The sequence below is a fragment of the Diadema antillarum genome, unplaced genomic scaffold (genome assembly GCF_040938485.1).
Source record: "Diadema antillarum isolate AM-2024a unplaced genomic scaffold, OU_Dant_1.0 scf00000052, whole genome shotgun sequence".
NCBI classification, from domain to species: domain Eukaryota; kingdom Metazoa; phylum Echinodermata; class Echinoidea; order Diadematoida; family Diadematidae; genus Diadema; species Diadema antillarum.
In genome coordinates this window covers 112806-135735 of record NW_027270941.1, presented here as the reverse complement: position 1 = coordinate 135735, position 22930 = coordinate 112806, and the positions used below count along the sequence as shown (strand labels likewise).

Genomic DNA, 22930 nt, shown 5'->3' with positions numbered 1-22930 from the left:
GTAAATTGTTCAAAATTGATTTGGTAGCCTCTGATTGGATTGGATTGGATATGATTTGGTTTGATTGGTGCTATTTTTTTCACTCGTTTGGTTTGACTTGATTTCATATGAATGGGTTTGATTTTATTCAGGTTGATTGCCATGTACTTTACTTAACTTTATATCTCTTTTGTGATTTTACTTCATTTCCATGACAAGTACAAATTCTGTGAAGCGAGCAGATTTCTGAATGCCAAGTGAAAGTTCTTGAATTAGACAAATTTAAATATAACAGTCTTTGAAAGGTAATTCAAGAATGAAGATATAAATTTTGGTGCCTGTAAGGTTGATGTCAACATCTTAAACATTCAGAATTCACTGAGTTGATGTTTGTCTTGCATTCTTTTCCCTTTTTTTTGACAGTGGCATGCCTTTTACATCCACATTTTTGTCTTCATCGGTTGCATGATTGGACTGACACTCTTCGTTGGTGTTGTCATCTCAAATTACTTTGAGAACAAGGTAGGTTGAGGCATCTTGGTGTGTTCCATAAAGGCTGTAATGTAAATGCAAAAATATTTGTGGTACATCAATTTTTGGAGATTTTGTGTTAATTTAGGTTGATGCAAGTTCTAAATTTGGCATAAATATCTTCAGGATTTTTTATACTCGTTTTGATTGAATAGAGTGTTTGGTCAGCTGATCAATACAACTACAGTGGTAGTACATGTTTGTGTATGTGTTGTAGTATTCATTTGAGAACATTCATATGTTACTGGAAAATATGATGAACATTGTCAAAGAGATTTTTGTAATTACGTTCTCCAATCATGTTTAAATTTTAGGGCAATCTGGTAGTAAAAGTACATGGTAGTACATTGGTTAATGTTTTTCCAGCAATTTCCCTTTCTCTCTAAATAATCACGGCATAAGGATTAGATGACGTGTCAGTCAAACACTTGAACATTAGCTAGAATGGCTTTAGGGTGGGCCTTGATCAGCCCCAGCTGCATATCTTTTATGTGGTTCAATTCTCGATATTGCCAAGGCGCGGAAAACTTCTGCGCACGCTGAAGAGCCCTGTCACAGATGCACAGTGGGATTCCTCGGTGCCATTGTTGCTTCTGGTTGTCTCGTGCGCGTCCCTGTTCCCCATACGATTTAATGGAGTTATTTGTCTGCTTTTACATTGTTACTCCTTTTTCTTGGCTATAATTCAGCTTTAAAAGAATTGAAAGTTTCTAAATTTTGCTGATAATGCAGTCACTAGAGTCATGGTTCACTACTGCAAGGCTTCAATGTGCTGGTCACATGATGGAAAGCGAAGAAATCTTCAACAAAAAATACCCCTGTATAAAGACAGAATGTGACCTGAGTACATATGCAGCCGAAACCGGGGCAAGTTTGTTCCATGAGCTCTTCCATAATGCATCTAAAACGCTTCTCTGCGCACGGCACCTGGGTATTGGCGATACCGAGAATTAACTCACTTTTTCCTCCGTCTATGCACGTAGGGCACGACGTTGCTCACCATTGATCAGAGAAGGTGGCAGGACCTCAAGGGGAGGCTTCAGCTAGCCCAGCCTCTCCATCTCCCACCGAGACCAGGTTAGTTACCATGCCCACACACCACGCCTGTTAACTCTCTTGTGTGCCATGGTGTAAACCCCTTGTGTGCCACATCCATTCTGAGACCACAATGCATGGGCACTTTTGGAAAACAAACTGTTTTTCAAAGCCATGCAACTTTTTGTAGAAGCACCATCATTTTTTAAGACATATTTCTTAATCTAGTCAGTGGATTAGGCTTTCCCTTCGTGCTGTATGACAAAGTGTTGTCTCTTTTCATCTTGCCATGTCTCCTCATCCTTGTATATTGTCTATTTTCCTTGATATCTGTATTTTCCCTCCTTCATTGTGCACAGATATGTTAATTTTTTTTTTGGTGGTATGCCTTTTTAAAAAAAATGGACATGGTGTGTTATGATGATGATGATGATGATTATTATCATTATCATCATCATTACCATCATCACCATCGTCATCTTTTTTATTACTAGTAGTAATATAGAATTTTCACAGCACCCAGCAGGCTCCTGTGGGCATTGAGCTAAAAAGATGCTTAGAGAGTCATGACATGAACTAAGAGTTCTTCCTATATGTCAGTCTCTCTTTCTTTTTCCCACTCCTAATTTCAGATCACTCCCGGTTCCGTGCCAAACTCTACGACCTTGCTCAGCACAAGTACTTCAAGCGCTTCATCGCGTTTCTGGTGCTGGCCAACTTCTTCCTGCTCTCCTTTAAGGTGAGAAAATTGTCTCAGAGAAAAATGTATTTTGAGCGAAAGCTGATGAATCAATGCAAGGAAGAACATTTTATGGAATATTCAGACATGTGAGGATGATTCTTCAGTGGATGTTTAACTATTTCATATCGATGAAGTCATGTAGTCTTAACACACTCTCTAGTGTAATGTATGTGTGAAAAACAAGTGAGATTTTTACCATAAATGCATGCAAGGAACACATAGTTTGAGGGACAATATGCCTGTATCAAAGGCAATATCTATTGAATAATCACAACAAAAGCAGGAAAGTTGCTGTACCTGAATAACTGAGTTTGCATTGGACTTCATTCCAACTTGTTTTGTCTTGGTCTGATGTATTGTTTGTTTTGTTTTGTTTTGGTTTTTTTGGCTTAGCTGAACTTATCACTCACTGATTGGAGTGAATATTGATTTCTCTTGTATGTAGTAATGGATTCTAGTGGGAAAGGTGGACAGTAATAGATCAACTATCCACTAACTTTTTTTTTATAAAGCAACAGGCAAATGTATTCAAGTCCTATCTTGTGTTAGTTAAAAGGGTGTGGTACGTACAGTTTTTTAGTTATGAACTATTAAAAGAAAGGGAAATTAAAAGTCCACAATGATGGGCATATATGTAATAGTACTTTTAACCCTCACTGTGCTTTGTTTGCTAATTAGCAGACATATCTGCAAACTAATCGTCATTGAAAAGAGATTACCTAATCCCCCTAATACCTATCTGTTGTGTCCCCATGGCCCTCCTGTTGGATTAAGGCACATTGCTTCACTGCAGTGGACTTTGCTAATCTGCAACATGGTCAAGTTTGGTGGGATTAGTGAATGCTGATTAGAGGTTTTATGACATACAAATGTATGTTGATTTGTGTTGATTCATGATACCCTCAACATCACTTTTGTGGTGAAACAAATATCTAGAAATAACCCATATATTTTTAACTAATTTTTCTTCTATTTTTCTTCAGATTACTTGGATACGCCCACAAAAAAAAACACCTTCCAAACCAAGATTCTGGTTATGACCTCATCTGTCAACCATTGCTAAAGTATTAGTATGATTAACAAAAGATATTGGAATGCATCTTCCCCTCAACTCAGCATAACTTGCATGTTCCCTCGTCATGTCTTTTGTAAGTCACATCAATATCACAGAAACATGCAAGTTATGCTGAGTTGAGGGGAAGATGCATTCCAATGTCATTTGTTAAATATATCATTACTTTAGCATTGATTGACAGATGAGGTCACAACCAGAATCTTGTTTTGGAAGGTTTTTTTGTGGGCGTATCCAAGTAATCTGAAGAAAAATACAAGAAATATTATTTAAAAATATATAGGTTGTTTCTAGATATTTGTTTCACCGCAAAAGTGATGTTGAGGGTATCACAAATCAACACAAATCAACATGCATTTGAATGTCATAAAGCCTTCAAAAGGCATGGCATGTTTGAGCTAGTTACTTGGGCACATTAAGGGTTAACTTGTCGACATTGATATACCTCATCAACTTTTAGTGGGAGGAGAACTACAACGCCTTCGTGCTGGCCTACATCTCTGTGGTGCTCACCCTCCTCTTCGTCCTCGAGGTCATCCTCAAGTGCATCTCCCTCAGCCCCATCGGCTACTGGCACAGCCGGCGAAACCGCTACGACCTCATGGTCACCGTCATGGGCGTGGTCTGGCTCATCCTCCACTTCACCAAAGCGGTACGGCATCGACAAAGCATGCATCTCAAACCTCCCTATCACATACAGTGCACTCCCGTTATAACGAAATGCTCGGGACCGGCAGTTTTCTTTCGTTATAACGAAATTTCGTTATAACCGAACAAATACAATATATAACGAAAACAAGGAAACCACGTTTACATATCATATCATGTTTGCTGAATACTCATCATACACTGGAAAGCTATGTGAAATGTGATGGAATAACTGTGTTACAATAATAAACGCAAGGTCCCCTCAGAAACTGTGCGTGACACAAGGAGCGGACACACAGTCGTGTGAAGCGTTCACACATGCAGAGACGCTATAAATGCTTGTTCCGCTACGTATTTTCGAAAGCAATTCACATTTCGTTATAACGGAACACATTTCTTTTGTTTTTCTTTGTCTGTGGCGCTCGGAAAAGACTTTGTTATAACGGAAATTTCGCTATAACCGTGTTCGTTATAAGCGAACTTTGTACCATAGACTTTGATGGTGATAATTTTGGGACCAGAAGATTTACTTCGTTATAACGAAATTTCGTTATAACCGTGTTCGTTGTAACGGGAGTGTACTGTATATCTGTAAAAACTCAAACAGCTGCAGTGCACTCCCGTTATAAGGAACACGGCTATAACGAAGTAAAAATTCAGGCTGCAACATCACCCACTCTATGTATTTTTATTGTTTATTATTTCGGTCATAACGAAATTTTGATACAACGAAAGCAAACTGTTGGTCCCGAGGACTTCGTTATAACAGGAGTCCACAGTACTGTGCTATTTACTTAACAATGTGTCGACAACGCTGTGCCCATGCACAGCAAGAGCTATTCTTGATTGTACAAGAAAAACATGGAGCTCTATCTCTGTATCTCAAAACTACTATAGTTTTGTAGATTTTCCCAACAGTTGTTACAGCTCTGAATATATATTTCTATTGTGAAGTGACAGTGTTAATTTTGTCATGATAAAAACGGGAAAAATCAGATGGCAATACTGCAGTGTATACAACTGTATGTACCCTGTCCGTGCTTGCTGCAAAGAAACTCCGCATTACTGGAAGTGTGCAAGTGTTTGTCTTGATTCGAGCTTTAAACAAAAAATTGATTAAAAGAAAAAAGAGCAGTGCCTAGACCAGCCGTGTCACTGTTCAAAATCAGAGTCTGTTTGTGAAAAGCTAGAGTGTGATCCAGGTTAGATGTGTAGTTAGTGCACATAACTCCTTTTGGCATGATACTCCTTGAATACAGTCACTGCTGAGTCAGAAATACAGTAAGTGCTTTACTGCAATTAAATGTCTGTATGGGACAAGTCTATGCTTTCTAGATGTCACGGTCAACCTGAACAATAAGTGACCCGCTACAACAAAAGGATCCTAAAGTCGCTGACAGCTGAGCCGAGAAAATTGACATTGAAGTCACGTTATCAAAATTGGTCAAAACAATGGGATTTCTGTTTTTGGCATAATTTTGTAGTCTAATGTTTTGTCTATCATCTGCCAAAATCTCGAAGGTAAGTGATCAAACGAAAGGCAAGATATTAGAGTTTTTCTGTGTCATGATTTTCTGACTTTCATCGTAACAGAAACGTGTCTGAAGATTTGTATTTACTGCCGCAACTAGACTCCGCCCCTAGCAATGAGGGAGTGATCTAATTGGTCAGTGTGTGGCATCCTGATTACTGATTGGTTGTACGTAGACTGCTGGCGCTAAGCTTGAGTGAACATCGCAGAGGTCGCTAGGAGCATACCTTCTATTGTCAAGCGGTGAAAATTGTCTCGCCTCCCCTTGATCATGTTTGCGTTGGAAAGAAAACTTTCAAGCTGTTTTTCTCGAAACTGATTTCCTCAACCACTTGACATGCGCTAATAAAATCATTGATATCTCTGCAACGGAGTACTTTTATGAGTTGTACCATATATGAAATTAAAGTAGAAGAGCAAGGGAATAATGTCATGTCATTTTCAGAAAATTGTCTTCCCGACTTTCGGATCCTTTTGTTGTAGCGGGTCACATATACATATCACATGGATAGCTGTCATCAGAGAAAGGCTCTGTTGCATTATGTATCATAGAATGACAAGCATTAAAACTGGAACTACTGTTACAAAAATTCACTGTACATTCTTAATGCTGAATGCCTCATGCTCCGAAGATTATCGTTTGCAATAAATCAGTCAACATCTTTCATGTAAAGGGACCTCTCTTACATAGACTTGTATAGGAGAAATGTGTATATACAAACCTGTTGATTGTTTGCCCTTTTCACAGAACGACTTGAGCTTCGCCTTTGGGGCTGCCACCGTCCTCTTCCGGTTTTTCACCATCACAGGGAAACATGTGAGTCTGAAATTGCAGACTAAGAGAAGACCTCATATACTGTATACGCTGTTATTTTCGCGAGGGTTTAATTTTCGCAAATTTTGCGAATCATGGCTGGACCGCGAATTTAACAACACATAAAAATGTCTCCGTACCGGTACACTAAGCTAATAGTGCACTTACGATAGCCTCGGTGTCACATCGCGAAAACAACATCTCGCGAAAATGTCCGTGACCTTTTCATTCGCGAAAATATCTGTACGCGAAAATAACAGCTTATGCAGTATATTATGTTTAGCTCAGATGCAGAAGGATGCATGTAGCAATTTTTAGAGATCCTGATACAGCACTGTGGATCCGATCTTGTATTCTTTTTACAATACTATACCTCGAGTGTCGAGTAGCCATCCACTGGACCTGTTACACAAGACATGTTGAAAGGAAGTCTTGTATATTTTTCTAGTCATATTCTCTTTGAGTAAGCCATGTCTTGTTCTGCTGCAGTATAAGCCTAAAATGGTCTCTAAACCAGCATGCATTCAAATGATGGAGAACCAATCACTGGCTGCGTTGGAATTGTTCAGCTATCGACACTCTTGTCTGTATTTGTGTCCCGTCCCTGCTCCACAGCCCACCTTGAAGATGCTGATGATGACCATCGTGGTTTCCATGGTGAAATCGTTCTTCATCATCGTCGGCCTGTTCCTCCTCATCACCTTCTATGCTTTCTGCGGCGTCGTCCTCTTCGGCAAGGTGAAATTTGGTGAGCACCTGGGCAGGTGAGTGCGTTCACATTGCTCCTTTTTTTTATTCTGCTGCCCTCGGATGAATCCTCACTATGCTTCTTTGAGACTTGTGTTATATACAGTATATCTAAAAAAAAAAAGATCCATCAGATTTCCATATTGATAACTTTCAATTTCATCAAACTGTCTGAATGCTATTTCAGGGTCTAAGAATATAACATCTCACCTATATTTTGCAGAAAACCCCATTTAATTTGGTTAAGTGGTCACAGAGAAAATGTGGATCGTTGTAAAGCACGTCATGGATCTGATTCTTCCAAGTTTAGCACTTGGATGCTCTTGGAACTTCATATCAATCTGTGAACACAATAGACAGAACGTGGAGGGAAGGGATTCCTGACATGCTCTACAAAACTCATCATTTTTCTTTGGCCACTGAAGCAAATCGGATGGGGTTTTCCATAAGATGTGGGTAATAAGTTATAGTTTCATACCCTGATATTGTATTTGGATATTTGGATTTTTGTAATTTTTACTTTGATTTGTTTATTTTGATTCTGCATAAAAAAAATTAACATTCAATACTTTGATATGCTTCAGGGACAAACAGTGCTACATGAAATTTGACATAGTTACATTTAACAGCAGATATTAATACTAACAGAAATCATGATCATTTGATGATTTTGAAAAGAGAGAGAGAGAGAAATAAAACAAAATAAAACCAGGAGGCAGTCATCTACAGTTGTCGCTCGATGGTGATGTCAGACACATAATTGATTGCTGATAGTTTTGAAAATGAACCTGGGCAATGTAAAATCTTTCTTTGTGTGAAGAAGGCGATGAAAACGGATGATATAATCAATTGTTAAATGACAGAGAAGAGTTCATGATACATGTGTAGCTGCCTCTCACGGTAAGCTCCTCTTCTGATTGAAGATGACCTGACTCACAGTAGAATTAAAACTTTTATGCATCTTCCAGGCACGCCAATTTCGAGACGGCACCCAAGGCCATGGCAACGCTGTTTAGGATTGTCACTGGAGAAGACTGGAATAAAATCATGCACGATTGTATGGTGAGTAGGAAACTCTGAAACCCACCATCTCCAGATATCCAATGCTTTTCATGTTTGAACATTCACTTTAAGGTGTTGAAGGAGTCTGTCTTTAACCCGTTGAGGACGAGTCCCAAGTATACTCGGACGGGTGTCTACTGAAAATGCCTGTTATGCAAGTGGCAATTCGCAAAAGTTTCATGCTGCCAAAGAGGCCATCAGCTCCAAATCATGAAAATTTCCTACTTTGAATACATCATATTTTACAGTGTATCTCCAAGAATTCATCCAATAATATCAACCTGTTCGACATCTTCATTCTGAGTTTGAGTCTCTCTTCATTGTTAAACCGCCAGTCATCAGTAAATTTTATGTAACTGCAGTGGTAACAGTGGAGCTGCGGAGTGGTCTCGCTGCTAACATCGTACATGTATTTGTATTCACTGGCCAGCTAAAATCCCATTTTGTGCTTGAATGTAGTCATATATGTAATCACGTTTGAATTTTAGTACTTGAAGTTTGCATTGGTAGGCAACTTTGGAATTTTTCATTCATTTGAAGTTATTGGCAGATATATCATATTTGTGTGTTTATAATCATGTCTGAATTTGAAGTACTAGAAGTTTACATTTGGTACACGAAGGCAACTTCAGAATTCCTTTTAAGTTATTGGCAGATATATCATATTTGTGTGTAATTGTAAAGCTCACATATGATATACTACTAAAATGAAAGTTTGCATCGATACATAGGCATTTGTTACTTGTCAAAAGTTGATGGCAGATATTTGTAGCAGAATTGAAGAAATGTGTAATCTTTGTGCGTTGCTCCTGTGCCTACCATAGATCAGTGAACCTCACTGCAGTAAGAGAGGACCCAATTACTGGCAGACAGACTGCGGGAACACCACAGCTTCCATCATCTACTTCTGCTCATTCTATGTCCTCATTGCATACATTGTGTTGAATCTCCTCGTCGGTGAGTTTTCTTTTTACACCCCAACTTGTGATATGCTTGTCACTCACACCTATTGAGCTTCCAGTACCTTGTTGTATGTTCTTTGTCGTAAAAGACAGTGACAGACAGTGCCATGGCTTAAAGTGGTTGATATATTACTGACCAGAAATACTTTATACTTCTCATTCTGCTCGCTACACGCAAATTTTTGCAAAATAAGGACATTCAAAGTGACAAAATACCTAAGTATTGTCAATTCAGAAACCAGAAGGGTGTAGCACTGTACTGTTGTTTATGGGAGTTAGTGGCTTGTTTGGGGTCTTGAATAATATTGTATGCCCACCAGAGTAGAATATAAAACTTCTGGATGGCCTTACATTTATCATGAAGAGTGAGTTATGTTTGTGTGCTATTTCATGATTGATAATGTGCATAAATGGGGTTCTAGGGCAATTACCCCATGAACAATTACCCCAGACCCTTCCCATGAGCCTAACCCTAATCCTCTTCCTGAACCTAATCCTAACCCAAACCCTAAACCTAACCCTAATCTTCACTCTAACCGTATCACTAACCAGTATTCGGGGGGGGGGGGGGGGGAATTGTCCTGATAGAGTAGATGCATTACTTGAATGTTTTTACATGTTTTCATAGTCAGCAATGCTTGTCTGACTCAACTTTACAAGATTGTGACTGAATTCCAAGAGTGGCCTGTTTTCCTCCCCCAGGTATCATCATGGAGAACTTCTCTCTCTTCTACTCCAATGAAGAGGACGCCTTACTCAGCTACGCTGACATCAAGAACTTCCAGATCACCTGGAATATGGTGGACATCCATAGAAAGGTGCACTTACCAGGCATTTCCTGTCATATTCAAGGAAACCAAACCCCAAAGAGAAATGTGGATTGAGTGAAAGCAGCAACATTAGTAGAATACATCAGTGAAAGTTCGAGGAAAATAGGACAACACATTCAAAAGTTAAGAATTTTTAAAGTTTCTGCTCAGTCCTACTGGATGAGAAGACTACTACAGCTTGTCACATGTGTACAACGATATAAAGAAAACATAAAGAAAATTCAACATATTTTCACTTTTCTCGCATAATAAAAGAATGTTTGACTTGCCTCTTTCAGAAGGCAGGAGGAATAATATTACCCTTAACATACATCAGTGGCATGTTGAGGAAATGCGCAATTTTTTTTTTCAAAAATTACATTTTGTGAAATTCTTTTTATATTTTCCTTATATCCTTGTATGCATGTGACATCATACACTGTAGTAGTCTTCTCATCCAGCAATGACTGCACAGATAATTAAAAAATTCATAATTTTTGAACGGATTGTCCGATTTTCCCCAAACTTTTACTAATGTGTTCTACTAATATTGATGCATTCACTCAATCCACATGTACATGTACGTATATGAAGATGGACTTGTCCTTTAATGTTTTGATTTTAGTTGCATCTTCAAATTTCATCTTCACTGTGATTCAAAAATTTTTGTGTCAAAGGTAATCTGTACTATGTGTTAGGTTGACATCAGCAGTCTAAAGTGAAAGTTTCATAGCAGTATTAAAAGAGAAAGTTGTTTTTTATTAGAATCTCCCATGATTCTCATGCAGTGATGTCATTCACTAACAAATTGTGCAAATTTGATGAAGTGACAGCCTCATGCTGTGAGTCACTACAATGTAGTTTGTTTGAGCGTCAAACAGATAAAAAGATAAAAAATTGTTGAAAATTCATTAATTGCTGCTACCAATCCCCATTAAAAGAGTTTAATTACTAACCTGGTTCAACTGGAGTACTGTGATGTAAAGGCTGTTCTTTGTTATTGTTTTTTAATCTATCTTGTATATTACTTAAGATTATATAGGTTAATTGTTACGTTAGTTAATTGTTAATTGTTAAGATTATGTTAGTTCATTGTTAATTGTTAAGATTATGTATTGTAAATTAATTGTTATTCGGAAACTTTGGTCAAAAAGGGACAAAAACTCCATCTTAGGACATGCAAAAATAACTTCAAATAAACTGAAAAAAAGAAGAAGGAAGAGAAGGTTCTTCATCCTGCACATTTATGTCGTTGACCCATGAAAGGGGGTGATTCCGGTGAGCCGCGTCAAGTTCGTGCTGCGTCTGCTGCGGGGACGTCTGGAGGTGGATATGGAAAAGGACCACCTTCTATACAAACACATGTGCTGTGAGATCGAGAAGATGCGCAATGGTCAGGACGTCACCTTCCACGATGTACTAAGGTGAGTCGCAGACTGACTACAGTGCTTTATCTTTTCATCTGTGCTTTTTCTTATGATATGGGCCTACTGTATATGCGGTACATTTCACAGTGTTCTGTAATATTTGTGCATATTTTGCGAGTTGACTGATGGTCGCAAAATTAACAGCTCACTATTTAGTGAGCTGTAATTTAATTTAGTCTTTCTGGTAACACAAACGCGCAGTATATCATCTCCAAGATAGAAATTGATAACTTTTCTCATTAAATGGGATTCTTAATAATGCATATTTTTCATTCCATCATGACTGTAGTTCCTGGGGCCTGTTTCATGAAGAGTTGTGATTGATCTTACGCTTGATTTGTTGAGCGTAACTCATTGAATTAAGCGTAAATCCTGTTTGATAAAGACACACTTGATTTCAAGAAAAATCTAGCGTAACTTTCAGTAGATTGAGCGTTACTTGCGATCAATCTCAAAGTTGTTTATGAAACGCAATTTGTGATTGATTGCAACTTATGGTCAATCTTTATGGAACAGGCCCTTGGTCACTTACCCCTTCCACTCCCAAAATTGTCTGACAAGTCCCAATTTTCAAGATACTATACTCTGTTAGATAATTGTGAAGACAGGACCTCGTTGAAAGATCACAGGGTGCAGTGTGTGACACTGGAAAAGTATCCACCAATGCCTTTAGGCTGACTTCATGTGTTGCTTTCATTTCTAGTAGTTTAGTGCTAATGTAATTTGTAATAAGTAAAGAGGCTTCTTGGTATATGGAAAAAAAATGCTTGCATGTAAAGCGAATGGAGTCATGGTAGGCTTCAATGAGTGAGATGCGTGGTTGATTAGGTCATGTGTCAGAAATATTAATGATCTTCATTTATTCATCATTTATTTAGTATTCTTTACCAAGTCCATGGGTAGTCCCATCAGTGCTTTGTACAGTGCTGTTATTGAGGGCCCTGCAACAAAATAACTAAGTAACAATTCAAAATGCACAAAGTAATAAGTGATGAAATATATTGCATTATCATCTCATTCAGCATGAGATGTTTTATTTTCTGTAAAGCCCCCGTCACATTAGAGCGGATCGAGCCAACGAATGCCTAGCGGATCTGAAAATTTGGAGATACGCTCACATCCGTTCCTCGTCGTTCGTGACCTGCTTGACCTTCGCTGTATCCGCTAGCTGTTCGCAGAGATTCGCAGAGATCTGCCGGAGCCAAATTTTGATTTTGGACATGTCCAAAATCTTGAGCGGATGACGAACGGAATGACAATCCGCTTTGTATTTGCTTAGCATCCGCTAATCGAAAGTTTTGGTCGCTCTGCATTCGTTTCTTATTCGTCCACCGTTCGTTCACATTCGACCAGCAAATCAGCATAGCAACACACTTTAATTAAACGTAGTATAGGTTTTCCCATTCATTTTCAAACCTTTTTCATTCAATTTCACAAATTGTTACATCAATTTCGTCGCGGGATGTCGGGAATAGGCCAATCTTACTTTCAAATTCGTCTTTCATCGTTCATTTTCAAGTAAAGTCCATTCAATTTAGTCATTTGGCATACATTTTCGTCATTTACAGTTAAAATTCGTCAGTCTCACTCGCAGCACACAAAACAGCAGGATTGATTTCGCTTTTTGTCAATAATTTTCGTTAAATTTCCATTCATATTCGTCTCATATCTCTACCCGGTGTGATTTCCCAGTCATTTACGTATTTTTTTTTCTGTAACCGTTCACATTTTACATTCAGGAGTTAACATACACACGAGGGTCCCCCCCCCCCACACACAGACACACACACATAAGCAATCCGAGTACACACTGATACAACAAACAAACGTACCGTCTCGCATACGAAAACACTGACAAACGATTTCTAGGCAAACATGATTAAAGACAAAATTTTAAGTGTAAAATTGTAGCTTGTTTAATGTCAAAGAATGGATGGCATAATTATGTTTGCTGCTTTCCAGGGTACAAAATTTCAAGTTTGCTTCATGCATTATGATATGTGTATTGTCTTAGCAAATGGTTAGGGAATAATGTGTAGTGATACAATTTACGAGAGAAAGTAAAAATGTGTCTGCTTAAAGTTGGTTCACCCTCAAAATAAAGAATCGACAACATCTGGCTAATTTGAATGAAAAATTCATGAAATTGTGTGAACAAAAACGAATTTGATCTTCACATTCTGCGATTCGTCAGAGGGGAGGGATGAATTTGAATTACAACTGATGATTTTGAATGCTATGTCTTCGAAAATGTTTGACGAAAAACGAATTACAATGACAATTGACGAAATTGAAGTTAAGATTTGTGTTCCATGTGCTTCTTGGGACGAAATTGAATAACAAAAGTGCGAAAATGGATGGGAAAACCTATAGAAAAAATAACAATAGATATTCATAGCACACATAATCATAATAATGATGATAATAATAATGATAAGAAAAAAATCTTATTTACACAGGGTAGCCTCTTCAGCGTTGCCACTGCTTTACCAGAGGGCTCTGCCATTATTACCCTAGCATTACCAGGTACCCATTTATACACCTGTAGGGTCGAGAATGACATCGTGGGTAAAAAATCTTGTCCAAGAATGTACTGGGTGGAATTCGAATCCGGGTCCTCGGTTCGGGAGTTGGGAGTCGTATCCACTATGCCACAGCTCCCACATGACATTTCATCATAATATTCTGGCATTAAGTGATAAATTGTAGAAAATGACCGCACTTGCAGTGCTTTTATGGAGAACATTATTCTAAACCGCTGCTATAAAAGTCAACCTGTAGTAGACGGGAATCTCTGCATGGAAATTGGGAATTGTGAAAGTTGGAGGCACCAGACGAAATGGAGAATGTTGGACTACCAACATCATCGTCAACGTGATCATCAGAAGGAAGTGCACATTTAGGGGAATCTTGAGGACTGTCGAGGGTTGTGACATCAGGAGTACTTGGTGGTGACTTCTGCTTCCTTCTTTTTGGGGCGATTTTCACAGTCACAACATTACTTGACACTGTCACTCCTCAAAATTATTTGGTGAAGTATACGTCAGCCGAGATCCGTCACGTGATAGTCACAGTATCGCTTTGCATATGTTGGGCATTCGCTGCTCATTCGCTTTGTCCGCTCAGCATCCGTTGGATGGACTGTACGCATTTGCTTTCATTCGTTACTTTATCCGCTCGTAACACGGTTAGCATATGCTCATCATTCGTTAGGCGAACGTTCGAAAACCACATTTTGCTTGCGAATTCGAGTGGATTCGAGCGTATCTGGACTTTGCCAAATTTTGCCCATCCGCTAGGCGTTCGCTGATTTATACGCTATAGTGTGACGGGGCCTTAAGAATAAAATTATCACTTGGTTCAGATATGAATGGATATTAGGTGCATAAATGGGGCAGAGAATGAGGGGAATTCTTTGTTTGCATTCCAGCATGCTGTCCTACCGCTCTGTGGACATCCGTAAGTCGCTCCAGTTGGATGAACTGCTGGCAAGGGAGGAGCTGGAATACAACATAGAGGAGGAGGTTGCCAAGGAAACCATCAGGAACTGGCTGGACAAGTGTCTCATCAGGATGAGAGCGGTGAGTCTCCGGCTGTGTAGTGCTCAAAAACAAACCAAAGCAAACAAATCCAATGCGTACCATATGATTTATCTTAGGGCCTTAATGAAAAACAGCTCATGCTGATCAAGCGATCATGAATAAATATGTTTTAATAAATAAATAAATAGATACCTTGCCAGATTTGGAGCGTTTGAGCACCCTTTGGAGAAGGCGCACTGTACGAGTTACTTTTAGAGGGGGGTCATACGTTTTGTAGCAACAGGGTCATGCACCTGGCATGCTTACACTGCTTACAGGTGTCCAAAAAAAAAAAGAGAATGAACTCTTTTCATTACGATGTATGTATACATTGTATATTGGGCGCATTCTTCTCGTGAAAACTTCTGGTACAGTTATGGTACGTTTTTGGAGCACATCGGGTAGTGGTCCACTTTTGGCTCGGTATAGTACGGTACTGTACACTTCAGGAGTGTCTGAGCGCTCCTCTGGCATGGATGTGGTACAATGTACTACAATTTAGGAGAGTACTCGAACACACCCAAAGAGAGAGAGGAGGAGGACAGGGGTGAGAGAGAGAGAGAAGGAGGATGGTAAGGGGAGGGGGAAGAAAGAGAGAGAGGGTGAGGGATGGACAGAGCAGAGATTGGGAGGATGGGACAAAAAGGGAGATATTGGGAAGAGAGTATTGTAAAGTGAAGAGAGAGAAGATAGTAGAGAGGAGGGGGGGGGGGGTGAATGAGGGTGAGAAAGGGGGAGGGAGCGGGGATGGTATAGACGGGTTAACTCATGGAACCACCTTATACAGATATTTCTCCAAACAGACCTAGTAAGAAGCTAGTAGATTCACTTGCTGTATCTTTGTTCGGAAAGCATCCGACAGACTTTTAGATTGTCAGAAATGGTCTATGTTCTGAAGGGTTTTTACTGGGTAGACCTTGTTGAAGACGTACAGTCAACCTTGCCTAAGTTTGAACCGAAGACATAGCTTCGACTTAGAGAAAATTAGACTTATGAGGGATTAAAATCAAAAGAATATAAAGAGAAGAGGACCTGAAAAGTCCTTTGACTTAGATGATTATTTGACTTATGCAAGGTCAACTTAAGTAAGGTTGACTGTATTCACAAATTTGAATATGTCATTGAAATTTTCAATTTGAGATCAATGATATGAAGCAGAAGTACAGTAGGATGTAGCAGCTAACACTGCTTTTTTATCCTATATAACAGAAAGAGAAGGTCCACCAGTCATACAGCAACCCATTCTACGGCGGGGAGAAACCCGAGAGACTAGTGGTCCCGCCCGCCTTCATCACCACACCCACCCCGCCCAAAGAGGACAACAATAAGGTCAAGGAGGAGACGCCCACCATAGACAACGTCCGACCCAACCCAGAGACCAACAAAGAGCAGGTACTGCCCCACCCGCTTTCCCTAGTGACAGTAGCATCTTTCTCCTGGGGTGTTTTTAGAACGAAATTAACCAGGGACGCCTTGTGGTGTCATCTTAACTGAGACCCTTTCAACAACCTTGCCACATACTGAAACGTATAGTTATTTCTCCAGTGCATGCACCTTCATGCAAACATGGCAGAAACATCTCTAAGTATAATCTTATCTCTTGCAGTACTGTATATTAAATTGTTGTTGTTTTCTTTTTAAGGGGGTGGGGTCATTGCACTGCTAACACATGGTTTGGTACCTACAAGATAAAACCGACCAACTGGTTTACTGGTAATTGATTTTTATGTTGTTTATTTCTGGGAGGGGGCAATTAATGATCTATTCAGTACAACCTGTTTGAGCTGCTCAATTAATTTGTATACATGGCTTCCTATTGCATAACTCCATTGTTGCTGTATTGGGCAAACATCAGAAAGCTTTTCTGATGGTCAAGAACCTCATGTCTGTTATCAGAGTTATGCATAAATTTAGAATACATCCATGAAGTGGTCTAATGTAATCATGCAGTCAATGTTTGCCCTCGACGCTATCCAGACCAAGCAAGAGCACGGTGCCCCAAGCTCCCCTGGCCACAAGCTCCTGGTGCCTACCCTGTCCGAGGGCAACTCCAAACCTGACGGAGAGGACAGCGCTAGCCTCAGACCAAGACGCTCCAACAGGAGATATCAAGGGGGTGAGTGTAAGATATTTGAAAGACATGTGATGCTTCAACGCTGTTTTTAATGTACAGGACTGATCAGCATGAGTTTTACTAACCATCTACAGTGGCGGATCCAGAGGGGGGCACAACCGGCGCACGCCCCCCCCCCTTTATTTTTCGTTAAAAACAATAGAAATAAAAAGAAAAAAATGAAATGAAACCTGGAAGTGGAACCAGAAATATTAGTTGCGCCCCCCCCCCCCCTTTATAGAATTCCTGGATCCGCCCCTGATCTAGCAGCCGTACCACATAATTTATCCCTGAAGACTAAATGAGATTTTTTCTGTCTTCATGTTGAGCAAGCAGTTATCACACCCTATGAAATGTACTTCATGTTTAGTCACAACTCTGGCTATAGAGAAATTTGAGTCCCTTTTGCAGAGTATATTAGCACTTGATAGCTACAGAAATTGTGGTAATAGGTATGTACAGGTGACTCCCATCAAAACCAAGTCCTCAGGATCCACGGTTCTCTTTCGTTATATCAAAATTTTGTTATAGCCAAACTGTGAATTATAAAAAGATATATAGATGGAAATTTGGGGACCTGAATTCTTAATGTAGTTTGTTGTTTAGAGAATTTTGTTTTTAACCATGTTAAGGGAGTGTACTGTATTAGAGCTATTGAATCTTAAGGACAAGTCCCCCTTCATATACATAAGGATTGAGAGAATGCAGCAATATTATTAAAACACATCAGTGAAAGTTTGAGGAAAATCGGACAATCCGTTCAAAAGTTATGAATTTTTTAAGTATCTGTGCAGTCACTGCTGGATGAGAAGACTACTACAGTGTATGATGTCACATGCATACAACAATATAAGGAAAATAAAAAGAGAATTTCACAAAACTGTACTTTTTGAATAAAGTGCACATTTCTTCGACTTGTTACTGATGTATGTATGTTAAGGGTAATATTATCCCCCTGCCTTCTGAAAGAGAGAAGTCGAGTGTTCTTTTGTTGTGCGAGAAAAATGGAAATATGTTGAATTTTCTCTATTCTTTCTTTATATCGTTGTACACATGTGACATCACAAGTTATAGTAGTCTTTTCATCCAGCCATCGCTGAGCAGAAACTTTAAAAATTCATAACTTTTGAACGGATTGTCCAATTTTCCTCAAACTATCACTGATGTGTTCTACTAATATTGCTGCATTCTCTAAACCCACATGTCTATGAAGGTGAACTTGTCCTTTAAGAAAATAGTGAATATCCTAATGAATTTGGAATTCCCCAAGCAGTGTACATGTACAATCAAATGCTACCTCTTCTTTTGGACCCCCCCCTTGACCCTTTACCCTTGACCCTCTGTAGGTTCCACGTCCAGCTCAGCCAGCGCGACGCCCGTCAGCAGCACCAGCAGTGCGCCGGTTTATCCCCGCAACTCTGGTGCCCCCACGGCGACCAAGGAGGTGCAGGACTGGTGGAAGGAACAGCTGCACTATGACAGCGGCTCTGATGAGGACTGATCCGGGCAGGCCCAGCTGACATCTCCCCCACCCACTCGGCCTTCCCTCATAGGCTTACTGGAGCATTGAAGATGGACTCAAGAGGGTTTCATACTCCATTCCCCTGTGTGGCTCACTAAAATTCTGCAGGTGTCTGTCATGGAGCTGCCTGGAGGGGCAATCGTCTTGACCTACTCAAGATTATTATTTAAGACCCGATGCAGTGATGTGGATTGCCACGAGCACAATCCCAGTCTTTTGTGTATATGCCAATACGTTGATATCAGAGTGACCATTTTCATTGTCAAGGCATGCATGTTGACATAGTCTACTCATATCCTTTTTAAGAAAATCAGTGAGGTACCTGGCCCTCGTAGAAACTACTGAGGTATTGGTGGCGTCCAGTGGCCTGAGTTTAGATTGAAATCAGTATTTATATGGATCATATTATTTTTCGTAATCTCCGTTGTTCGTTAATATGAGAGATCCCACTCGTACGCATGCGCAGTCAATTCATTCGTAGCGTGTGTTTCTTAGCGGTCAAGTCGCCATTTTGAGCTCTAAATTTCGCCGATTTTCTTTCACTTTGCGATCTTTCGCGTTCTAGTTTTCGGGGTTTAATAGGTTATTTTACCTCCCCGATCGTTTGGTAGTATTTTTGGAGAGTGATGGAAGCGAATTCGGGTTCTTCCACGAAGCCGAATTTCCCGCACGAGAAGCTGGTTCGCGATGCGGGTTCCACCAGCATCGCCAGCGGACCGCGAGCGGGTCCCTCCCCCGGCAGCGATCCGGGGGGAAAGGGTAAGACGGCAGCGGCGAGCTCGGCTAGCCGCGGTGGTAAAGGCACGGGGAAAGCCAAAGGCAAAGCACCGGCGAAGATTACTTCTCCTCCTCCCGTGATTGCACGGAAGTTCGCCAAGTCGGCTGCTACCTCTGAGGTCTCAGACCTTTTGATTAAGAAGCCCTCGATCATGATTGACTCTGAGATATTAGCCAAAGATTCTCGGGCTGTCCAGGACTGCATTCGTGCAGATCCTATTTCAAAGAAGGACAGTCAGGCCTGCATTCGTGCAGAGCCTCCACAGACCACGACCTCGAAGTCGGGACCAAGCACTAGTGTTGGTGGCTCAAATGTTGAACATCGTCTGAATAAACTGGAAGAGATGCTGGGAAAATTGGTGGATCATTTGCCACTTTCTCATCCACAGACTCGTAGTAGTCATGACACGAGAAGTCTCGGAGATGAGGATGATAATCTCCTTTTATCTGACTATGAGTATGACTGCGATCAAGATGATGGGCCTTTTGGCTGTAAACTTACACCAGCGTCTGACTCACAGACTTCTGATTTCAGTGCTGAAACAAGCACTGAAGATAGTAATGCTACTCCTGCCTCTGGCAAGAATGTAGCCATCCCAGCTATCGCAGCAAAATTCGCAGTGCCTCTCAGCGTGGGGAAACCCTTAGATGAGGATATTGCTGGGTCGGTATCTTACCTTGTTAGCCACACTCTTGAACAGGCTGCCCTAGAGGAGACTGGTAAGAAGTACACTAGCCCAGAAAACTGTCCACTACTTGACGTGCCCAAAGTCAACTTGACAATTTGGGAGAATCTCAACCCTACTACCCGGGCTAGGGACCTGAAGCTACAGCGTATTCAGAGCGCTCGTGTAAAAGGCATCACTGCTTTTGCGCAGACCCTTTCTGCTTCGGAGCTGTCAGAAAAACAGCAGGACGCTCTCGGACTCCTGTGTAGCTCTAATTTTGAGCTGAACGCCTTGAGGAAGGACCTCATTAAACCTGGCTTGAATGCAAAATTTGCACACTTGTGCAAGCCTCAGAACCCTGTGACCAAACAGCTGTTTGGTGATGACTTAGGAAAGAAAGTCAAAGACATCCAGGAAGAACAAAGAGCAGCAGCCGGTGTTGTGAAAGGCTCAAAACCTTTCTCAACAGGTAACTCCCGTCAGCGTCCATATTCGCAGTCACAGTCTCATTATCACCCTTACCGCCGACAGACGGAAGCTAATTACCGTAGAATGAGATCAGCGGGGTGGACCACGCCAACCATACAGGCTGGGTCGGTACAGCGGCCTTTTTTAGGCCAGCGTTCGTGGAAGCCACACACTGCCACCCCGATGACCAGACCCAACAAGGGCAGCGGCCGACAGAGCCCTCAATACCGGGGGTTTGCGGGGGCCCGCAAGTAACTGAGCATGTTAAACCAACAGTCTCCTCATCCTCTGCAGAGGTGAGTACATGCCCTCTCATAAATCTTGCTTGTTCAATGGTGGGTGGACGACTGAAAAAATTTCTATGACAAATGGAGAAGCCTGACTTCAGATCCATACATTTTGAATGCTGTCAAAGGATACAAACTCGAATTTGATCCTAATGAATTCCCTACTGTAAGAGGGAAAGAGTTGTATAATTTATCTCGCAGTTCAGAGCTTAACAGTCAAATAGAGGAAGAGATTTCTCGCCTCTTAGCTAAAAATGTGATTGAACTTTGCGAACATGAGAATGGAGAATTCATCTCCAATATTTTCACGAGACCCAAAAAGAATGGTTCCTTACGAGTTATCCTTGATCTTTCTGATCTTAATACAGGCATCCTTTATCAGCATTTCAAAATGGACAACATACATACAGCCTTGTCACTGCTCAGCCCAAATTGCTACATTGCATCTATTGATTTACAAGATGCATACTATTCAGTTCCCGTCCATCCATCATCGAGAAAGTATTTGCGTTTCTATTGGCAAAGTAAACTGTACCAATACAAGGCCTTACCTAATGGTCTCAGCTCGGCTCCCAGACTGTTTACAAAAATGCTGAAGCCAGTGTTTGCCCAGCTTAGAACAGAAGGACATGTAGTTATGGTTTATCTTGATGACACTTTGATAATTGGGAGATCTAAGGATGCTACCCAAAGGGCTGTTTCAGCTACCACTAAGCTTCTAACAGAGCTGGGGTTCTTAATTCATCCTGAGAAGTCAGTACTTAGCCCAGGCCTAGACCTAGAGTTCCTTGGGTTTCATTTGAATACTAGGTCAATGCACATTACTTTGCCAAGGGAAAAACAAGATGACATTTATGAGGTTTGCACCTCCCTCTTATCCCTTGCCACCCCATCCATTCGAAAGGTTGCTAGGGTCATAGGGAAAATAGTTGCCACGTTCCCTGCAGTACAGTATGGCCCACTGCATTACAGATATCTAGAGAGAGACAAGGTACAGGCCCTTAAGGCAGCTTGTGGTCATTTTGATAGGCCCATGAATCTTTCCATGGAGGCACGACATGAATTGATATGGTGGAAAGAACATATTCATGAGTCATTTAATCATGTTGTCAGACAAAAGGTCAATTTGGAGCTACGTACAGATGCCAGTGCAGAGGGATGGGGTGCTACAGACTTAACCTCTCACACAGGTGGCAGGTGGACCACAGAGGAAGTACATTCAGCTCAAACATCGGGTATTAATTACCTAGAAACACTGGCAGCTGGACTGGCTCTGAAATCCTTCTGTGCAGATAAGAGAAGTGTACATGTCCTATTGAGGATTGATAACACTACGGCTGTTGCCTACCTTAATAACATGGGAGGGCTGAAATCAGAAACGTGCAATCAGGTAGTGTTAGACATCTGGCATTGGTGTATAGAACGCAATATATGGCTGTCAGCAGCTCACTTACCTGGGTGCCAGAACAACGAGGCAGACTTCATGTCTAGACACTTTAATGACAGAACAGAGTGGATGCTAGATAAGAATAGCTTTGAGAAGATTGTGGCTAAGTATGGTACACCAGTAATTGATTTGTTTGCATCCAGACTAAATGCTCAGCTACCTAGGTACATTTCATGGTTGCCAGATCCCAATGCAGAGTCAGTTGATGCATTCACACTAGACTGGGGAAAATTTGCACTCTTTTATGCCTTCCCTCCTTTCTGTTTGGTAGCAAAATGCCTACAGAAAATACAAGAAGACAATGCACATGGCCTGCTTGTGGTACCAAATTGGCCTACACAGGCCTGGTTCCCTCTCTTGACAAGTATGATGAGTGAAGAACCTTTGATCTTGAAAAGAAGCAAATCCTTGCTGACACAACCAGTATCTAAGGCTACCCACCCACTCTGCACTAAACTCGATCTTCTTTGTTGCAGGATTGGCGTTCACAGTTCGAGATAAAGGGACTACAGGACAGGACTGTGGACGTGTTGTGTGCATCTTGGAGACTGTCTACACGCACACAATATGGAACTTACATTAAGAAATGGCAAGAGTATTGCAGACAGGAAACTTTGAACAGTCACTGCACTGCTGTAGAAAGTGTTATAGAATTTTTGAGTTATCTGTTTCATGTACATAAGTTGAGTTACAGTGCTATTAACTGTG

General features: G+C 40.7%; 1 protein-coding gene across 1 annotated transcript in view; it reads left to right on the top strand.

Moving 5' to 3' along the window:
• The window catches only part of LOC139715598 (sodium leak channel NALCN-like), a 64616-nt gene extending 46005 nt beyond the window's left edge, over positions 1-18611 (top strand). Inside the window, exons 25-39 of the mRNA XM_071627159.1 lie at positions 403-501; positions 1494-1587; positions 2178-2284; positions 3820-4011; positions 6287-6355; positions 6968-7116; positions 8068-8161; positions 8986-9118; positions 9826-9941; positions 11199-11356; positions 14790-14944; positions 15587-15604; positions 16154-16332; positions 16891-17056; positions 18400-18611. Coding sequence (XP_071483260.1) covers positions 403-501; positions 1494-1587; positions 2178-2284; positions 3820-4011; positions 6287-6355; positions 6968-7116; positions 8068-8161; positions 8986-9118; positions 9826-9941; positions 11199-11356; positions 14790-14944; positions 15587-15604; positions 16154-16332; positions 16891-17056; positions 18400-18554 — 1884 coding nt within the window. The 3' untranslated portion in view covers positions 18555-18611. The remainder of the gene's footprint in view (positions 1-402; positions 502-1493; positions 1588-2177; positions 2285-3819; positions 4012-6286; positions 6356-6967; positions 7117-8067; positions 8162-8985; positions 9119-9825; positions 9942-11198; positions 11357-14789; positions 14945-15586; positions 15605-16153; positions 16333-16890; positions 17057-18399) is intronic.
• The last annotated feature ends 4319 nt before the right edge of the window (positions 18612-22930 follow it).